Genomic DNA, 22,097 nt, shown 5'->3' with positions numbered 1-22,097 from the left:
CAGGAAATGCTCCAAAGGTTAGACTGTCACATGTAACAACGGCTGACATGATAAACAAGGTCCCTCTGAAGGACTCGCCTTCGAAGACCACAAAGACCGAGTCCTTTAAAGGATGCGGACCCTGAACTGAGACACAGCAAATACCTCAACTTACCAGGCAGTTCTACTTGTTCAAACAATTGACCCACTTAATCATTATATCCATGTTACAGATGATTAATTATCATGAATCTCATTGTGTTAATATTTGGTGAAAGTTCAAGTGGCCATCCCAAAAATATTGCAGTATCAGTGTTGAAGTATTCGGTCATAAATAATGATAATCTGTTGCTCAGTCTCAGCATTTATAATGTGTTTTCAGGACATTTCTAAATATCAAGTTACATCATGTTACAGCCTGAACATATTATGATATTTTAAGGCCAAACTTTGATTTATATTATGTAGTTGTATATTTACATATATTTTATTCACACAGGGAATAAAACCCAGTTTTGATAAAAGTGCTCGTGACAGCTCAAATGTTGGTTTAACTTACAGCTGCACATCTCAAAGTAACCCGATATGAGTCCTGGCCGGTACCGCCCGGCCCCGTCGGGTTTCTTGCTCCATCAGTGAAGTTGTGCTCCCAGATGACAGCAATCAAGTTGATGATTGCGGTAAGACAAGCTTTAATTAAAGGGTGCTCCACTGGTTTTGATCAACGACGCTGATTTATGATAAACATTATTTTAAAAATTGATTAAAACCGCTGCAGCAGAACCCGACGTATCAGAGATTCTGATCCGTTGTGCTAGTAGTGGCTACAGTAGCCTTGAACTGTTAGCCTCCAGCAGAGCTCTGGTCTGGTAAACACTCTCCACGCTCACAGATGTGTTGTTTTGTTTGTGGTTTTTTTTTCCATTTTCAGCCGGACTGACCTCATTTCATATGTATCTCCATCACACAACTCCCTCTGGAGCTGTACAAGACTTGTTTTTTTTCACACACACAGCACCTTCTACCCAACACCTGTATACAGACTTTGATGTCTAAAGTGGTTAAAATTCTTTAACCACGATCATCCTTCCATATCAGGTATTGCATTTAATGGCCTAACGCTGTGATTCTCAACCATTTTGGATCGGGGCTCAAAATGAAGTCAGTACAACAAGAAAACGAGCCACGTAGAGTCGAGAGCATCCTTTATTTCAGTCAGAAATCGTGTCAGAAAGTAATATTTTTTCATTTTTTGTCGTATCCTTTTTATTATGATGGTTCATCATGGGATCACTGGCTTAGCTCGTTCACTGATCACACATTGTTTTTACCTTCAAATATTTTCGGACCATTTTACAAAGCAAACCTTATTTTGAAAAGCTTTCAGGATTGATTTCTTGCGTTCCAGCTCTCCATTGTGTCTCCATTGTGTCTTCGTACCCTGGTTGAAAACACAATGAGCTTGCAGAGACATGAAACCTGAAATTGGAAATCCATCAGAATTCTTTTTATTTTGGGTTGTTTATGCTGTTGTCATTCTGTAATACACCTATGAGCAAGGATTTCTTTGATATCTCTTTGTGGCAGAGACTTTCAAAACGTTCCGACACCTAAGACAGATTAGAGCGCTGACTGCACAACATCGACGAGCTGCAGGACTTTGTCAGACAGACTTTTGTCTTCGGGTTTTTTTTTTTTCTTGCATGGACTAAGTTTCTGTCTGTGGCTGACTCTGAAATGTCAGTCGTCAGTGTGAGCCTGACGACTGACATGGAGAGTTTTTAAAACACTCTTCGTTCCCTGTTTGGTGACAATAACACAACTTTGACAGAACCTACAGGTGAGGTACTGTTGGTTGAGATGGATCACCAAAGTCAACCATATTTCCTGAAGTATTTGGAAACCGCTCGGTAGCGATGTAATGTGTAGATGTTTTTAATTTCTCTCTGTGGATGAAAATCTGATAAACCTTCAAGGTAAAGGAAATGGCAGAAAGCAACGCAGATCAAGCTTTTAATGGATTTTTATTTACTTTTCCACAAAAAGAACATGTCAAAAATGAATGACGAAAAAAACTCTTGGTAGCACAAACTCTGCTTGATATTAACACGGCTGTTTGTTATTGCCAAAACTGGCGATGGCCAGTGAAAACAAAATAATTGGTCCGGTGATGCTGAGAGGTTTGTGATGGTGATAGAAGGGTGTATGTAGAGAGACACACAGGAGAGAGAATGATAACAGTGTTTATTTTTGCTATTGGTTTTGTCTTTTTGAAATATTCTGTCATTTGGCTGCTGGGACAAACAAATGTTCTCGTCTGCAGGACATTAAGGGATTTCTGATTCTGATTCTGATGGTGGTGGGAATATTTAAGTCTGCAGCTGTTTTGCCTCTTGTGGACTTTGACACCTGGACAGAATTGACTCCACCCTGAATGAGGAGAAGCACCACTCCATTCTTCAGAGACAGTATAATGATCCCAAACACACATCAGACCTTTGCAAGAACTTCCTGAAGACCAGAGAAAACCAAGACGTCCTGAGTGTCATGGACTCTCCTCCACAGTCACCTGACTGCAGCGCCATTTCTTTGAAACACCTTCAAATCATGCTGGGATAACAGGAGTCTGCAGGTGTGGCACAAACTTGTGGGGTCCATGCCAGCTCGAGTGCATGCCGTCAGTAAAGCAAAGAGAAGACGGTGACAATGAAAGACTCAACCTTTCCCGCAAATTGTTAAGTTGATATCATTAGTATTGCACTCAAAAGAAAAAAAAAACAGTAAACGTGTCTTGATTCTCAGACTTTTGGACCTCACTGTATCTTTAAACTTTAAAGTTTGATTTTTGGGGGTATTTTCGGCCGTTACCTCGGGCTACTTAGCAATCATCCTCTGGCAGAACAATTAGCCAAAGCTAATGGTGTAATAATGCACTCAGAATTGGTGCCAGACCAAAAAGAGCACATTTGTGACGGGGCAAAGTTTACACCTCTGATGATGGACCTCCGCAGAGCCGCTTCATTAACACAGATCTCTCCATTCATTATAACATTTTGGAGCTGATGCAGCGCTTAACGTCTGGCGAGAGTAATTCTCAACTGTGGCTGCCTCTAATCCTCGCCTCCATGCAGTATATATGGCTGTTCAGACGGCCGGTGGAAATGTGCAGGCAGGTCTCCAGGCAGACTCCAATATGGCTGCCAGAGCAGGAGAGTGACAGTTTGGCTAATTAGAGCGCTTTTAATTTGCACTGCCTTGATCTCTCGTCTTAGCCTCCTTCAATCTGGGAGCTCGTGTGCGTGTGCAGGAATGCATGCGCGCGCGCGTGTGTGTGTGTGTGTGTGTGTGTGTTTGTATATTTTCAGCCAGTTCAGTGTCACCTTGTGCGGTAATTTAGAGAGGTGAGATAGTTTGAGGGAGGCTAAACGACCACATATCTGTCATTTAGCCTTCCTCAAACTTTGTCCATCCTCTACTTCTCTCCCTTTCCCCGGTAATCCATTTTGTCTTCTCCGAGAATTATTATCGTCTTCACGGCTCAAACCTTGCCCATTGTTTTTTCCGGCACCTGGCTCCAAAATGTCTCCACGCACACTCCTTAACGAACGCCGCGGAAGAGTTTCAGGGTCGACGATCTCCTGGTGTCCTTGCTTTGAAACGAAATGCAAAAAGTCTTGTTTTTAAAAAAAGAATTCACATTTGAAATGTTGCTGCGCCTCTTTGAGATCGCATCTCGCCGACGATCGGCCTCATAAGATATTTAAACAGCAGCGGGTATTTTACGTTCACGCGCCCAAAGAGAAGATAACCAGTGTAACCACTGACCTAATAACTCCTAAGTCGTGTTGTTCGCCTCTCAGGCGCCCTCGACCTTTCCACACTGTTCTCTCATTTACACTGTACATTATTAATGCTTCTTGGCCTACCGTTTACGTGTGTGACTGTGTGTGTGTGTGTGTGTGTGTGTGTGTGTGTGTGTGTGTTGCAGAGAGGCTCCTTTTAGAGGATTGATTTTAATATGCATTAATACAGTGGTGAGAATGTTTCCCATTATCACTCTTAACATCGCGCTCCGTCAAGCCGCCTCCTTCTACACGCTGGCCCACATTAGGCTGCGATCTTTAACGGAGACAGCGAGTCTAATTCCCATTTTTAAAAGAAGGTTATTTCACAAAGACAACCCCCCCGGGGGCTCGGAGGGAAATCAAAACTCTGTAAATGAGCAAAGAATCCCGTCTTTCTCTCCTCTTTTATCTCCCCCAAGCCCCTTATTCTTAATTCCGTTTCCTGCTTGTCTTCCCCCCCCCTCCCCCACCCTTCTCTTTCTGTCCTCATATCTCTTCTTCTACCTTCCATCCCCGCCGGAGGTGTCACTGTAAATGCCATGTGGAGAACAGAGGAGTGGGGGTTACTGTTTGTGCCTGGGGGATGCCTCTTTTTGTACTCGGGCAGGCATCAGCGTGGACAGCTATAGAGTGAAGGGGGGGGGAGACGGGCAGCACACACACACACACACACACACACATAAAAAGACAGATATTTTGGTCACTGCAGCTCCGGCTGTGACAAGCCTGACAACTACTTGTGTTCCAAACTCTGACACCGGGGCAAGCTGCAGGCTCCCTCTCCCGCTCCGCGTCAGACTTCTTTGATAAGACCACGTCTAGAAAGGGCAGCCCTCAACCACGGCGCTTCAGAACTAGACTTAATGTAGGTTCTCTTAAAGCTGTAATACCGGGAGTTGTTTGGCTGCCCTTTTCAGATGCCCCACCGGGTACTGGGGACTGAAATCTTTCATTCTGCTGGCCAGGAGTGCTCTTTAATAAGCCGGCCGAGCGTCGTGACTGCATTATGTGCATTTCTGTAAATATCACGTGCGGTTCAAAAGTTCAGCATCAAAATCAGCTCTTAAAAAAAAGTTTTAGATTAAACAGCGGTAAAGTCTCGGAATAAACACTACGCCTCGCTCTCCAAGTGTCTGTTAAACCTGTTTCACACTGGACAGAAAACATGATTTATTGTTTGTCAGCCAACATGAATAATTTTGCCCTGATTTCTTTCGTTCTTATGCCCAAAGTCGACGAAGAATATATCTCTCCACTGCGTACTGTAGTCTTTCCTGCTTGGTCGACCTAACAACAAGACCTAAAGTGGGCGGGACTTTGGTTCTGACGATTGGCATTCACTCCCGGGTCGAACGTCTCTGCAGCAGTCACAGGTATTTATCTGCTGTGTCTCAATTCAGGGTCTGCATCCTTCGAAGGACCCGGCCCTTGTGGTCTTCGGAGAGACCTTGTTTACTGCGTCAACCGTCGTTAGACTTTGGAGCATTTCCTGGTTGCGTCGCCAGATGTTTTACCGTTAAGATTTCTGCCGCCCAGGCCCACAACAGTGACGCTCTACGACGCGCGATGTCGCCATTTTCTCTTTTTTTTTTCTTATTTTTCAGGCACGCAAAGAATCTTGGGATATGTGAGGCTGCGAAGGATAGTCGCGGTGCATCCTCCAAAAAGAGGGAAAAGAAGGCCGCATTTGTGGGCTGCATTTGGAGGAGCCTTTGGATTGGGACGGCCTTCGCTGTCCCAATCAGTTGTGACGTAATTGGCCTTCAGATGCGACCCTGAATTGAGACACAGCAATTGTCTCCAGCTCCGGCAGTGACGGAAACATGTCTGCTTCTGTGGGATGTGCTAATTTTCAGCCCCTTTTCCCGCCACGATCGATCTGGATACGTCTCTGTTGAAGAAGTGCTCAAACATCACTCAGCTCTTTCAGCCTCCCTCTGCTTCCCTTGCTTCTCAGCATGTTTTTTTTACATTGAACACGATGCAAGTGATTTATCTTTACCCAGTTTGGATTCATTGAAAAAAAAAACACATTTTGGTAAAAAAAATGTGACATGAGTGTTTAAAGCCCCTCTCCAGCAGGTGTTACTATCTTTTTAACGGCTGACACCTACACACCTGCTGTCATATACAGCGGAGGCGATGACTCACAGTTTGGGAGACACCTCCAGTACCTCCACGCCTCCTCAAGCTGTCTGAAGTGCGCCTGGGCGAGCTTGGAGGATGATGCATGAGCTGTTAGCTTACACCATACATCACACGCCATCGTCACATCTGTCAGCAGCTTGAGTTTCTTTTAAGTTTGAGCGCAAAAGTCGGTTATTTGTCAAAAAAAAAAAACACTTGGTGGCTAATCAACATCGTCAGGAAATGACTCGGGACAAAACACAAAATGTCATAAAACGCTCGCACCGCAAGATGAATGCTGGCAACTACACTCAGTACTCCGATCTCGGTGGGGGAGTCTGAGAGCGAGCAGGAGATCTGAGGTGTCACAGAGGGAGGAAAATGAGGTTGGGGGAGACCGATGATGTAACTGTGGAGACACGCCAAATTCACCTGCCCGGGGTTAAAATCACACAAGGACAGATAGGAGATGGGGGGATAATGAACAGACCCTGTTAAGACGCGTTCCCTTTCGCACCGTCTCGACAGAAGCCGCCCACCGACAGGCCCCGCAGCCACTCGTACCGTAGTGGTTTAAAGATAAGGAGTAATGAACCTTCGCCGGTGTCGTACTGAAGTTGCGATTTCCACTCAGTCGTCTCAGAATGGAAAAAGGATTGGTGCTCCTGCACATGAATTACAGCGCCGTTATGAATCTAAAGGGTTATTTCACCTGGATAGATGAGCCCCTGGTTCAGGCTCATTGTGCTGCCGGTCTGTGTCAGCGCCTACGTTTGCACTCGACTGTGTCGCAAGATGAGACCAAGCGTGGGTGAACAACGTCTCCACGCCCGGATCGTATTATATACTTTAAATGAGAGATTTCTTTTTTTGCTTTTAGATCAGTTGAAGAGTTACACTTTCCTGCTATCAGCTGTTTCCGATTTCTTTTTAATTTAAGAGACATTTTTATTGCTCCACTCTAATGTCCGTGTGTGTGTGTGTTAGCAGTACAGTGACGTCCTCTGACTGCTCATCCGAGAGGCTTCTTCAGTTCTAACTAACTGGAAAGGAGTTGCAGGCTTTGAAACTCTGTGTGGGAGTGTCCTTACAGAGTCGCCAGGGCCACTTGTTGCATGGAGCTAAATAGGGGTCAAATGTTTTGCACTTGAAAAAGTAAAATTTGAAACTGAAATTTCAAAAAAAAAAAAAAAAAGAAAAATATATCAACATATTCAAAATAAAGATAAATGTACAATAAGTTTTTAGTCATGATGTCATGATGCCACGCCCCTCTCAGTTGATGCCACGCCCCTCTCAGTTGATGCCACGCCCCCCCCGCTAGATCAGGGTCAAAACTCTGAAACTGAAAAAGAAAGATCTGAAACTGAAAAAAGATTTAAAACTGTAAAAAAAACTAAGATCTGAATCTGAAAAGATAAAACATGCAACTGAAAGAAATAGGATCCCAAATATTAAAACATATGAAAGTGAAAAAGGAAAATCAATAATTTATTCAAAAGAATTACCAGAGTTGATCATAATTATTTTTAACCTGAACATTTTTTTGTACATTTATTTTTATTTTGAATATGTTGATATATTTTTCAAAATTCAAGATCAAAACTTGAAATTTTAAGTTTCAAATTTTACTTTTTCAAGTACAAAACATTTGACCCCGATTTAGCTCCATAGTGTTGGCCGTCGACTTAACCGGCCTTCATGTGGGTTCCAGGCCAGGTGAGCTCAGGTGTGACTGATCGTTAAGATGTCTCAGTACTGTATTGTAGGCGGGTGATCTGTAATGTCTCAGGCCACCTCTTCTGTTCAAAGACGGTTGTTCCAGTTTGACATAGATGGACTCCTTTACTCATCTTTCAAACCATCCGTCCACTCCGGCCAAGATGTTCGGTCCTCAGAGGAACGATTTTTCTCTCCTTCAGATGTAAGTGGACAGCAGAGTGTTGACCTGTGGAGTGTTGACCTGTGGAGTCGGCCCTCCAGTGTCGGGCCACTCGTTTATGGAGAGGTTGTTTTGTCTCCCCGGTGTACAAATCCGTGGCATCCTGGCTGCATTGAACAGGATAAACCACACGACTCTGTTTATGCCGGGGTTTTCTGTCCACTTACATCTGAAGGAGAGAAAAAAATCGTTCCTTTGAGGACAACAATATAAACATCTTGGCGGCGCCTCGAGCTCTTTGTTACATTCTCGGCGCCGCTCCTGAGCGTTTCTGCGGTGTAGTGGGATGCATTGTCCTGCTGGGTGAGCCACTTCCATTGTGAAGTGCTGTCGTCATGAGAGGAAGTCTTCATGGCAGAATCGTAATAAGAGGATCAATGATATTTACTTCACCTCTTGGTCCTTTTAATGTTCTGGCTGATCGGTGAACTGTATTAACATATGTCAAAGAGAATTAACAGGATTTTGTGTACCTGTTTTCAAGGTGCAGTATTTCAGACTTTGCCAGTTGAAGGTCACTCCAAACAAATTAAAGCAGCATATCAACAGCAACCACTATACTCTTTTTACTCTTTGCTTTGGCTATCCATGGCTTAAGCTACCTGCAGCCGTTAGCTAGTTAGCTCAGTTAGCTCAGTTAGCTGTGCAGCTAGAGGCCCATTATAGACTGGAGTTAATGCAGACTGGGAGTGTGGAGCAGTGGGAGAGTCTTGGTGTTGGAACGGAGCTGAACAGCCTCAAAACTGATATTTTTTCAACTCCTGTTGATGATTTTTTAAAAATATTTATATATTGTAAGCTATAATTTACACAGATTTTGCATATTGCACCTTTAAAGCTACACACAATGACTGTTGGTAAGAAAACTGAATGGTAAGTCGACTTCAGCACACTTCCAGCTCAGCTGCGTCCTTCTGCTTCAAGCAGGAGGGAGTTTGAGATCTCCTTACCAGCTCCTCCACAGCTTAGTAATTAACATACTCTGGATAGTTTGATCCATACACGAACAGAAATTCAAAAATTACGGTTTCTTATCTCAAGGGAGGTGTATTGTGCAGCTATTCCAGCACTTACGAGCAGCTGTTTCCCTTCCTCCAATCTCTATTCTGAGCTAAATTTAGCTAATCACCTCCCGCTGATGCCGATCGTCTCGTATACACTAAGTGTCGTCAAGAAAATGAATCAAGGCGGTCTCCTTGTCATACTATATCTTTAATCCCTTTTTAATGTCAAAAAGCTCCATAAAAGTTGGCAATTTGAAGAAACAGCAATATTTTATCACCAATTTAACATCACTTAAATGTCTGTAAGCCGTCTTAGCAGAGGCTGAGAATATGTGGGAGTGAACTGAGTAAGCAAAAAGCAGGCAAGCAAGAACCCTGGACCCTCTTTTCCCAAAATGCAACATGATTGTGTTCCCATTTCACCTTACCTGCCTCACATCACCCACATTTTCCAGCCTCCACACCGCCCAGTTTGTAGCCGAGGCTTTGTGTTCACAGTGTTTAGTCCCCAAGCAAAATACCGGGTCGATGTCACTTCAGTGGTTTTCCTTCAGACTCGACAGCGTAAAGCTGTTTTCAGGGGCTGAGTAGTGCTCATCTTGATGTGTAAAAAATCACTGCAGCTCAGCAACCGGAGCACTTGTGACATAACCGCCCATGTTGTGAAGGACAGCCAGCAGCTGAATGGCGGTTTTGTTATTGTGAGATTCATTCAATTCGGAGTTTTGTAACCACGGCATCAGGCGCCGCTAAAACGTGGACGAGAAGAGAAGTGGTAAGAAGTGAAGCTGCGGCCTCGCGGTGCGTTTCCGACGCCTCTCAGAACAAAGCACTCACCTGCTTCATGCACGGTAAAGCTTCTCGTTTAAAGCCTCTGGATGAAATCGGAGAGCGTAGCTGCGTAGAAAACGGCCGCGCGGAGGGATAAGAGCGAGTTAAGACCCCCGTCTTTGTAAGTAAAGGTAGCCTAGATTTTTCAGATGATGATGTTTACACTGCCGACTGTTAAAACTCCAACCACGTCCGACCTTTTGTTTCGCTAAAACACATTCAGAAATTGCTGGAGAGGTAAGTTAAATCACGAGTGTCGCGAGAACAAACACAGAGTAGTGCCTCACGCACAGAAAAAGGAGACTGTCTCTAAATGTCTCTCTTATTTAATCTAGCTTCTTTCAAATGCTGCTTTTTCTTGGCATAATAAACACCAACGTTTTTCTAAATGCGCTTTGACTCGCTCGATGCAGAGATGCACTCCCAAGACACTCCTCATTAGATGGTTCACTTGGTCCATTCAGTCGCTGCTGTCAAATTAAAATTCAGCAACGTAAGCACCCTAATTCATCTCACCAAGGACGCGCTCCAAATAGGGCCTTTCATTCACGCTGCCAGTCCGACATGACATTACTCCTTCCCTCTTTTTTGAAGTCTCAGTATTTTGACCGAGGAAGTCTCGGGCCTGTCAGAGTTCATCCAGTCTTTCCTGCAGCAAATTTGGCCCGTCGTTACATTTACCCGCGTTCTGACTCGACTGAGACGTTTGTAGGTTTTTTGCCAAAATGATTTTTTGTTTTGTTTTGTTTAAAACATCAGTTCTGCAGTTTGTTTAACGGGATTATGTTTAAGTACAAGCCAAACTGTCCACAGTCATCAGTCAGTCACGGGTGAACCAATTTGAATTATTAAAGTCACGCGGTGTTTTCATGTTGTTGTGTGTGTGATCTGACAGCATATCGGATGACGCGACGCTGTTAAAGTGCGGTTCTCACCTGTCTCCAGTAGGATCTCTTCATAAAAATGGTTTTAGGGAACATTTCTCACATTTCGGTTGATTTTCTTTGCTCTCTGGATGGCAGTGACGTCCGTGTTGTTCCACCACTTCGGTCCGGACTGAAAATTTCTCAATAACTATTCGATTGGTTGACAAATCCTGATGACTTTGGCGATAAGTCGGCTGTTCTTCTTGGTAACTAACATTTTCACTTATCAAGTGACGTCTCTAAATGTCTCAACAGCTGCTGGGAGGATTCTGAAGCCATTACTTGGTCAAACACTTTGACCTGCAACATAACTTTCCCAGCAGCCTCAGCTGTAGTTTGTGTTTAGTGCTAATAACCAGCCATGACAGCTTCTTCTGATAATGTTTTCAACTTGTGAGCGTGTACATGTGTGTCATCAACGCAGTATCGGCCCCTGAGACACCGATTGTAGCAGCAACTAACATAGAAGCACCAGATACAGTCACACAGCTTTACAGGTGTGTGGTTAAGATCAAAATGAAGGCCGAGTCTGAAGTTGGGTTTGGTCCGACCTAGGGCTGCCCCCAAATAGTCGATCAAGCACTGGTCAACAAAAAACTCATTAGCCGACCAAAATTTCATTGGTCGATTGGTTGCAGGAAAAAAAACAAAAAAACAAAAACATTTGGAGCCGTGTCTTGTCAAAATTAAGTCAAAATCTATGTGACTGGCCTGGCCTGTGTATAAAAGGCAGGAGGGCTTTTAATTTGAAGGGCCAGATACAGGAAGTCGTGACACTCACTCACTGTCAGTGTTTTTTCTTAACACGGCAGGTCCCTTCGACATCGCGGTTAGACAGTTAACAATTAATAGCCAACCATGTCGGGAAAGACATCCAGTTTACTGCGCACTTTACATATATATATATGCGCCGATTAGTCGACTAATCGCTCTAAATGACGACCACTGGTCGACCAAGAAAATCCTTGGTCGGGGGCAGCACTAGTCCGACCTATTTGAACTGAGTAGGAATGTAATAACGACTTCATGGCTCAGTCAAGTCATCTTGGCTGGTGTGATCCCATCGCAAAATTGTCTCTAGTTACCGAATGTTAGCATCTAAACTGAGGTGGCGGCCGCTACCATGGCAGCTGACGTTAGCGTTTGGCTGTCTTTAGGTTTGGAGGCAAAATCTAGAGACAGATTGAAAAAAAAAACAATGATGTTAACCAGATGAAATTTGAGGTTAATTGAGAAAATGTTCAAAAATGTTAAAAATCACAATTGTATCTGTGTTGCTGCACTATTGCTGGTGTCACTGTGGTCTGCATCGACAGTGATCCGATGACCTGACGCAACATTGATGATGAACGCAATTCCACCTGTTGCAGTCGGCATGACAACAGAGACGTGATTGGTTATTTCCACGGCTGATACGTAGGTGGCAAACACCTACTCGCAGGCTCGCAGAATTACTCGTCAGATAATTCATGACCCTGTTTCTGGCACCAAAACACCTTTAATTTTAATCACACAGTTATATAAGTATATATATAAGACACTTGCTTATAGTGTTGGCCTAAAAAGAGCATAAATTAGATATTTAATAAAGTTATCTGAGCTGTTTACATACTGTATGCCCTTATAGTGAACTGAATGACTTTGAAGCTCAGTTAAACAGGTTTGCAGCAGGTTTAAACCTGAGAAACTGTAACCTCAGCAGTAGTAAATGATTTCTACTGGAAACGGCAACCAAGGTCAAACTATGGTTAAAATGATCATGTGATTGTGACCCGCGCTCGGCTTTAAACCCACAGCTAAGCCGGCGTTGTTGCAGAGCGATGTCTGCATGTCTTGTGCTTATTGTTTGACTGTTTGTTCTTTCATTCCAGAAACTGTGTCGCTATTATTCCGGATAATTATCCAGAATAATAGCGACACTCACTATCAACAGTTGTGACAGGAATTACTTTATTTAAAAAAAAAACTTTCGATTATGTGTTCTGTAGATCGTCAGAGTCAAAACAGACATCTAAAAACATTTCAACACATTACACAAGCGGTCGATGGCCGGATACCATTGGAACGAAGTAAAAAAGACCCTTTCGTCACTCGAGCTAAAGAAATCCATCAGATGTCGTTGGAACGTGAAATGAAAGTCCTGAGTGTGTCTGAGACGTTCGGCGTGTGTGAGGTTTTTCTCCAGGAAAGGAGACAGTGAAAGAAAGGCTATTTTATTGTGCTCATTTTAATTTTTTGACAAGAAAATAAAGAAAGAAAGCCTCTGAGAAATCCTATGGCAGAGCGTTCTCTCTCTCTCTAACTCTCTCTCTCTCGCTCGCTCCTGAGTCAGTCACTAGAAGAATACAACACAAGCTTCCACTGAAGGTTTCCTCGCTGCATGCTCCACTGTCGTCTCTCCCTGTTGTCAGTAAGACCTCTATTTATTTCAACTTTCTAGGCATTGTTGTTTAAAAAAAAAAACACAGTTTCTCTTCATCACGCCTCAAAGAACAGCAGCACTGATTAGGGTCGCTGCCGTCCGGTCGCCTCGACCGCCGCGGCTCGCCGTCGTCAGATTCTAGACGAGCTCTGCTGCTCTCTGACGCGTGATGAACTCAGGCCATTATTGTTCATAAACAGAATGGTAAACAAAATAAAAAAACAAAAAAACAAAAAAAACAGTAGTTTAATACATCGCTACATTGATATTACTGTTACTCAAAGAATGCTCAAGTGAGGCTTAAGAACCAAGCAATTATAAAATTGCAGTCAGGAAAGTATAAGTTAAGAAACCAGGACGTTTTTTTTTTTTTTTTTTTTCATTTTTTTTTTTTTTCATTTTCAAAGCAATGCCAAAGTTAAAAAGATGAAAGAAAAAATCGAATGTTTTAAGGCTGTTGTTTAGTTAAAGCCACAATCTGGGACGTGTAATGCAGAAACAACCGCGGCTCATCAGTTCCCTTTTTTTTACTGGATCAGAGTTGGATTGTTTGCCGCAGCAGCGCGAGGAATCCTGTCGCGGCTGCTGCGGCACGAGGGGAGAAAGAAAAAAGACTGCCTTCGTTTTAATTTTATTTTTGTTTTAACCGCACAAACGAATGTGCTTTTTTTTCGCAGTGCTACAGACAGCTGCGGCGATTTCACTAACCCGCGATTATGGCTTTAACTGGGCTTAATGACTTGAGCATTCTGAACTCATTATAGCAGAGAAAAAAGATTTTATACAGTGTTTCCTTTCCCCAATAAACGCGTCATTGTTCGACCAGCTCTTGTTGTTTCCATTGTTCACTTTTCAGTGGTTGTTTGAAGGAGTCAGTTCTGTTTCAATTCAGACAGCGAACTGGATTGCGATTCCGTCGGTATAAGCACTTGTAATTACAAATTGGTTGTCAATACTGTGAAAACTACAAGCTTGTTTAATTGAAAATCCACTGAATTGAAATGTCCTTGACTCCATCCCTGGTTTACAGACTTCTTAAATGAGTTATCGTAGCACAGTTCAGTATAGAATAAACAGCAGTATTTCTCTTATCACATGTTTCTCCTCTTTACAGCCTCCAGATATATATGTAGTCTCTTTTCACCACGCTAGTGATACTAATCACATTAGACAATAACACTTTTCATATATCGGGAACTTTTTCAGTAGAAAGTAGACCTTTGATAAGGCAAAACCCCCATTGCTATTACTTCAACAGACGTCTACAATGGCAATTTTGGGCTTCTTGTGGACAACATTTGGCTCCATTGGTGGCACAAACTGATGTGAGCAAAGTCGTCCGGGAGAATCCGCCCTGAGTGGGGCCAGATTGAGTGTTTTAGAGAGCCAAAAATAATCCTCATTTATCTCCACATCTGCAACACAAGTGGCCATCTGAGCAAAAGGTTTCCATCAGACAGATGAGGACACTGTTTGAACACAGCTTGTACATCGGAAAAACAGAAAATCCAGCTGCTGAACAGTGTTAACTTCTCAAAGAATACATTCATCTGTGTGTGGTCGTGTGTGTGTGCATGAGTACATTTGAATGCAACTGTAAGGATGACGGTGGGTCAGTAGCTGGGGCCGGGTTCAGGGGCTATAAGGGTCAATTTACTACCACAGTACTTTGGTCTTAGAAATGATTGGAGGATAGAAAGGGGGGAGCAGTGAGCCAATGGGGGTGGATCTTTTTGTGCAAATTGTCGTTCTGTTTGGCAAACGGATGTGTGTGTCGATGTGAAGGAGCAGAGGTCTGTAAATAGTATTTAAAATCATTTCAAATACTTCTTTGTGATTGATCAAGTTGGCACGATGGCACCACAGTGGAACCAGATGAATCCATAGAAATTAAAAGTAAAAAAAAAACCTGGGAGAGATGGGAGGAGGAGGAGGAGGAAAAGAAAAGTGACTTGTTGATAAAACACAGTGGATCTACAGTGTATCGGGAAGGAAGCTGAGAGTTTTAGGTCTTTTTTCCTAAGAGTCGTTTTTTGATTTTGAACAGTGCAGATATGTTTTCCCCCTGTGGGAATTGAAGACATTCATTTGAAGATTCGAATTTCTTTAGTTAGATTTTTTTTCTTTTTTTCAAAATCAAAAACGTACCGTTGTAAGTGAGCAGGTAGGTAGGTAACTAACTTGGGATTCTGGTTTCTGAAAAGTCTGAAAGATTTCAAAACCCATGTTGTACAAACAAAACAGTCACCTCTGTTGCAAATATAGAACTTCTCTCTCTCATCTGTACAGCGTCGCCTCTTTAGGAGGATGAGGAGCAGGTGGAGCAGGGGTTCACCAAGAGAAAAGACGGGCTTTGTTTTTGTTTTTGTTTTTTTTTGCGGCTCAGCGGAGAGCACATTCCTCTCGGTAGAAAAGAAGAACTCAAATGTCTCGTCCATCACACTGTTTGTCTCCGTTGGTGTGCACTTCTCGGCTGAGAGGTTTCAAAAGAGTCAAAACACAGTCACACGACAGAGCCATGCCATATTCAAATAATAGAGTATTAATGATGAGGAGCATAGGAATAATAAGAAGACCAGTAATGTAATAAGAATAATTAATAGTAATAACATATCATTCTAGGTTTTTTTTTAAATTCTGTATATAAAAACAGTGGCGAGGAGAAGTTGGTACACAGTAGGGCTCTACTATCCCCTTGGTTGATTTGGCACATTAAACTCACTCTCCGTTGAGAGCTACCTACTCGTTCTCAGCACAGTTGAATATTACTGTTGCCTGGCGACCCATCCGGAGTTTGTCGTTTTTGATGTTTTTAAAAATCGTCCAAATCAAGGCAAATCGTTCTTGGTTTTTTTTCTCGCAGCAGTATCGCAGGGCGCGATGCACAACAAAAAAGCTAACAAACAACCACAGCAAACTCTCGTCCGATCCGCTGCCGCAATGAGAACTGGTGAGGTTAATCTGCCATTATCAGGTTTGGTGACGAACGTCAGTCTCAAAGGCGGATTTTAAAAGCCCGGCGGTTCAGGATGGGTTGCCCGGCAACATTTAAGGTTTTTCTGTTTCTTCTGGATTTTTTGTTTTTTTTCCTTCATTCAAAACTTAGTACAAATAGCTACATAAGTCTGAGCTATAATTTTCATTACATTACAAAAAGTAACTCAGTCTCTCTATAAGTTATGATTTTTGTTGTTCAATGTAATATATTAGTTTGGTCCTCCTTCGTGTTCTCAGAAGCAAAGGCTTAGTTTGTGTAAAGTGTGAGCCAACGTGTGTGTGTGTGTGTTTGTATATAGATGTATGTGTGCAATCTGATTGGTTAGATCCTGTAAGTTGTGTGCGTTTGTGTTTATTTACAGGTCTGTGTATCTGTATCAATATGTTATGTGTGCAGAGTTCTTGGTTTCCATCTTCAGAGCTGTGTGGGGCCTCCAGATGTGGGATCAGGTCTTCTGCTGGGCGGACACGCCCTTCCAGTAGTCCAGTATGTCGTGAAGATCCTCGTCCTTGGCAAACTGAACTTTTCGCCTCAGCGCGTGTCCGGCTGCCACGTATCCTTCGTCCTCCATGGACGCCTGCCGGTGCCTTTTGCGGTGCAGCTTGAACCTCTCCCACAGCCCCAGGGTCGGGGTGCAGAGGAGCCCTTCCTCCTCCTCGTCTTCATCCGGGCTGGAGCAGTAGCTGAGGTTGTGGTACTGGGGCGAGAGTGGGTAGTGTGGCGAGAGCTGGGAGTAGGCCAGCTCCCTCTGCTTGGCCTGCCTGCTGAGGGTGAGGGGGTCTAACATGGAGGGCTTACGGCCCCCTGGGTGGTGGTGGAGCTCCTGTAGGATCTGGGGGTGGTGCTGCAGCTCCTGCAGGTGCTGCTGGGAGCCGGGATAGGAGTGGCGGTGTTCGTTGTACTGGCGGATTCTCTGGGCTTCAGCTCGTAGGATAGCTGCTGCAGGGGTGACTGTACGGATGGCCTCCCCACCTCCCCTCTCTCCCCTCTCCTCTCCCCCCTCTCCCCCCTCTCTCCCCTCTCTCCGGGTGAGGTCCTCTCGATATAACGGGTCTCTGACGTGTGGTAGCCTCCCTCTGAGCGGAATGAGCGAGGGCTCCGGGCCGAGCCGGGAGAAGAGGAGGTGCTGGGCCTTTTGGAGGTCGGAGGAGCCTCCATGCTGTGGTGTCGCTGTAGTGAATGATGGTAGCTTCTCCCCCTCTCCTCCCTTCCTCCTCTTCCTCCCTTATACACCGGGGAGAGGAACTCGCCGCCTCTATCTCCTCTCTCTACTTGCTCAGAGAGAAGCACCAGCTGCGGCTCTGCGGTGGAAACGGCCCCTCCGCCAGCAGAAGACGGGGATTTCATCCCCTGTTGAAAGGAGGTAGACTCAGATTTGAGAGCGTCTATGCAGTTGTTGATGATCTGGTTGACTTTATCGACTTCTTTAGCGATGGTGGAGATCTCTGCCACCGAGCCCTGGGGATTTGCTTGCGGCGACATGTCCCTCTCCCGCTCGCGCTCTCTTTCTCGCTCTCTCTCCCGCTCCCTCTCCCTCTCAATGCCGGACCCTCTCACCTCCATGTAGTTAAGTTTAGCAGGCTTGTGCGGCGGTGTTTCTATCACCTCCTGCAACTTGTATGGATCTATCTCGCCACCCTGAGGCAGGTAGGGCATTCTGGACAGACTGTCCCCAGCAGCAAGCTTCTGGGATCCTCCACTCCCTCCCTCTATATCCCCCTCTCCACCATACTTGAGCTCTATCAGAGTCCTCTGGATCCTGCTCATCTTCCTCTCCTTCTCCTCCATGATCCTCCTCTTCCTCAGGCAGTGGACAATGAAGCCAAGGAAGATTAGCATGCCGAACAAACAGCCGATAATAGTCATGATGTAGTGGGTGGCCGACGACTGATTGGCCACCCGTGCGCCCCCGGCCCGGCGACCAGTGGAGATGGTCAGGCAGGTGTGGTTGAAGCGCAAGGAGTTTCGTATCGACGCCACACAGTACGTGTAGTCCGTGTTAGGTTTTAAGTTCTTTAGCTCAATGTCCTCTCGTTGGTTTTTCAGATTCTGGATATCTGTGAAGAAGCTGTTGTTGTAAAGCACCAGGATGTACATTTTCCTGTACGGATGAGGGATCTGAACCGTTATCACAGCGCTCGAATGTAGCACCTGCTTCAGCATCATGATCGGATTGGCTTCAGAGATAATCGGGCCCGAGTTGATTTCCTCTTCAGGAATCGTTCCAGAAGAACAGTCCTCCAGCACGCAGGGAGAGGAAAAATCCGGGGCCAGGGTGGTAGAATCGCCCCCGCCGAGGATATAGAAGGATGTCACGCTGCTGCCGTCGTCCGTGCATACGAGACTTAACACGTGCAGAGCGTTGCGTTGGGTAGGCATGCGGGGGTTCTGGCTCAGGAGGTTGTAGCCAAAGAATCCTTGAGGCGAGTCGCACACCATCCGCTCGCTGGTCCTGTTGGGGAAGGCCGAGAGCCAGCGCAGGAAACCCAGCAGCTCACAGGAGCAGTTGAAGGGGTTGGTGTAAAGTTCACAGGTGGTCAGTTTAGAGAGTCCAGAGAACAGACTACCATCCAGCACCTGGATCCTGAGGAGAGACGACGGAGAAATCATAGATTTAGATTTTCAGCTTCACATGCACTCACATGGCTCAATACAGTCTCACAATCTGTCACGAAAAAAAAAAAATACTCCTAGCAATTCATCTCCGTAACACTGAGGGGATTAAGACGTGTTATCAACATTAGTCTTGAATGATCCGATCACAAGTAGACAGCTGTAGGTCCGTCAGTTCACACCTGGCATTAACATGCGTCTCCACATGCATCTAACACTCTCTACTCTAGTTTAAATGAAATATCTTAAATACTTTAAGTTTTTTAACCCATTAAGGAACACCGTTCCAACATAGGAACACCCTTGTTTTTGGACGGAAACCAAAACCTGATTTCCAACCTCTGTAACTCTGTGTCAGTATGTCATAGAATCACACTTACACTTCTAGAAAAAACTTGAGGGTGTTACCTTTCCAATGGTACCAAGCACATCCCTGAGTCTCAAACTATGTGGGAGCTGTCATGCTTTTAATTTCAGTATGTCATTTTGGAAAAAGATCCTTAAAATGGGGAGTTCATTAAGGGGACTTGACAGCACAAATGTCTATATTAGAAGACTTATATTACTTATTAGGCAGATTTGACATGTTTACCATCAGTACAATGTTGTCCTCTCTGATAAATGTAGCTTAAATGCTAAAATGAGTCGGGTGTCGGCTGGTACAGCGGTGCCGTGAAAAACAGACAGTTTTTACAATGTAATGTCATGGTATAAATATTAATGTAGAATTTATAAGAAGGCATGAATTATGTAGGATTTGCAGGATCCATTTTAATTTATAAAGTTTGTCCTCATTCAAAAACTCTTAAAATCACATTATCTGTCCGGGTATATTAGTCTGGGTGTGCCGCAGTGTGTAGCTCAGTGCTTAGTTGACACAGAATGACACCGGCAGATAAAAAGGTATTTAACATTGCAGTGAACTTCATGTAAATCAAACAGTCTGTAGTCCGTCCTGCCTGTAGTGGTGGCTACTTCTCAGTTGCGGTTCTAGACCAGTTTTAATAGGGGGGCCAGGTTGGGGCCGGCCTTTTTTGTTGGGGGGGCACATACAACCCAGGAAAAAAAGACAAATCCCTCATTCAGAAAACAGTGTTTACAATTTCAACAATTTTGATTGGGTAGTAAACTGCTGATAAACTTTATTTCTGTCTTTCCCTTCAGTTCAAAATCAGTGCAAGAAATCTGTCATTGTATCATGATGCAGACTCCCTGTCAGGGGGGCCACAGAGGGGTCTGGACTCAGAGTTAACCCCCCCCCCCCCTAGAACCGCCCCTGCTACTTCTCCTTGTTTTTCAGGGGATGTCAGTTGAGTAGGCGGTCCTTCAGCATGGACCAGGACACGTAATAGAATGTGGTTTGAGGAGTGATTGGATCTCACATGCCTCCTCAATGTGTCTTCGGGCTGTTCACAGCTCTGATTGCGTTCGGATCACTCAGAATGCATGTTGATACCAGGTGTGACTGTAAGTGTAAAACCCATGATGGACAATCACAAAATTTCTCCTCAATCACTCACAATGCAACACTATCACCAGCAGTACAGTCAGAGTTGGGTGTGTGATGTTAGTATTTCCTATATAGCCTCCAGCTGTTGGCCTGGAGCAGAGGTCTGGTGAGTTCACTTCTTTCTAACCCCCCAGTGTTTTCTCATTTTCAAACTTGTAGTCTTCAGCTCACTATCAAGTGGCTCCTGTCGTCAGACTTCTTCAAAGTCTGCAAAGCTTCTTCTGGTGTTGCAGAAAGCTATATACTGTATTTTCAGTACTTTTTTTTCAATATGCAGCAGCAGCAGTGCCGGCCCAAGCCTTTTGGGAGCTCTAAGCCGAATTTGATTTGGGCCCCCCTCCCACCACCGCGGAGTCACCTGTGCTTGACATCTATTGACACAACTGTCACACTATAATGTTACATTATAAATTGCATTATTACAATGACAGATTATGAACCACTGTCCCCCTCGGCACAGATGCATAAGATTCATTCAGATTCATAGCCTTTTGCTTTTTGACTCGTTGAGGTAGTGACCTCACGCCACGACTCGGGCTTCAGGGCCCCTTCACCTCTTGAGTCATTCAGGTTCATTCAGAGGAACTCCATCCAAAATCCATCCTTGCTTTGTCTATGCACACGAGGTGTCTAGTTTATGCGCATGACTCAAATGCTGGCAGACACAGCCGTTGCAGGCAGGTATATTGATCATGAAATCAGAATCATCTTGTCTTGAATTATTCATTAATTCATGTTACTTGTTTAATGTCTTTAATATGTAAAAATTAAAGGGGCCCCAAACAGCCGCTTAGTTCGCTTATGCCTCGGGCCGTCTCTCTGCAGCAGTACTCCGAGACCTGTCCGCAGATTCTGATGTGTAAAATCAGTGCACTTCCCCTTTAAAAGAACTTCTTATAGAGTCTTCTTATACCTTAGTTTATTGTCCAAGGTTACATCTCCCAGAATACCTTTCAGCGAGCTCAAAAGAACAGTTAAACCTGTTCAATTCGGCCACATTTAAGTCAAGAAATCAATACCAGTTACAGAACCGATGGCGAGAGCGAGACAGCTATTCCCACCGTGGAAGAGCAGGAATCCCAACTTCTATTGAAAAGACGGCTTGTTGCAGCATTGCATCATGCCTCACTGAGGAAGACTATCTCTGCATCCCCTGCAGTGCTTTCTTTTTCCTGGTAAGTCTGCCCAACATCAGTGCAAATTGGTGAATTTGGAAGTCAGCCCTCTGGGTGATGACACCGAGCCTGTTTTAAGAAGCTTACTGCATTCTTTCATCTAGCTCTGCTGCGCTGGAAATGTTCATTTTTTTTTGTTTTTTTTCCTTATGACTTGTTTTTGATGTTTTTTGTTTTAGTACACATATACCTAACAGCTCACCAGGGGCAATACAACGCAGCTCATATAATAATAGTTAGCTTTGTGTTACGGGTTACTTTTGCAGTCGTCCCCAGGAAGAGTGACTTTGGATGTATCTCGCAAAACAGGCAGAGAATAATGTTCTTTTTATATGTAACATTCATATCCATGTGTAATAGTAGTATTTACGACATGAATCTATACAAAGCAGATAATCACAGTGAAGAAGTCAGATAATAATGTTACAGATGAACCAGATGTTAGGAAGAAATAAGAAAATGACAGAACCAAGTATTTTCTTTCTTTCTACGTAACATTCTTGTTCCTATGTAATAACCATTTTAAACCATACTCTCACAGTCTTCTGGAAAAGGTCAGTATTTCCATATCATACATTTCCCTTACAGTCACAACTCACTCTCCTCTTATTGGTTAGAGTATCACCTGGAGATTTCTTGAAATACCTGTAGTAAAGGCGGAGGATGTCATGTCCGTAATTCACGTTGTTAAAATTAGCTCCGTACCAATCAGCACGTCTGTGATC

At 44.1% G+C, this 22,097-nt stretch overlaps 1 protein-coding gene across 3 annotated transcripts in view; it reads right to left on the bottom strand.

The window, feature by feature from the left end:
- Positions 1–12,132: 12,132 nt before the first annotated feature.
- LOC115584721 (protein ELFN1-like) overlaps positions 12,133–22,097 on the bottom strand; it is a 138,348-nt gene continuing 128,383 nt past the window's right edge. For 2 of the 3 annotated variants that reach the window (XM_030422343.1, XM_030422351.1), the window contains one exon: positions 16,706–18,658. In XM_030422343.1, the coding sequence (XP_030278203.1) occupies positions 16,855–18,658 (1,804 nt within the window). In that variant the 3' untranslated portion in view covers positions 16,706–16,854. Of the gene's footprint in view, positions 18,659–22,097 lie in introns of all 3 variants that reach the window. The other variant, XM_030422360.1, reaches the window with a different exon arrangement.

This window comes from Sparus aurata, chromosome 1, assembly GCF_900880675.1.
Source record: "Sparus aurata chromosome 1, fSpaAur1.1, whole genome shotgun sequence".
Classification (NCBI taxonomy): Eukaryota; Metazoa; Chordata; class Actinopteri; order Spariformes; family Sparidae; genus Sparus; species Sparus aurata.
This window is presented reverse-complemented; position numbering and strand designations above follow the sequence as displayed.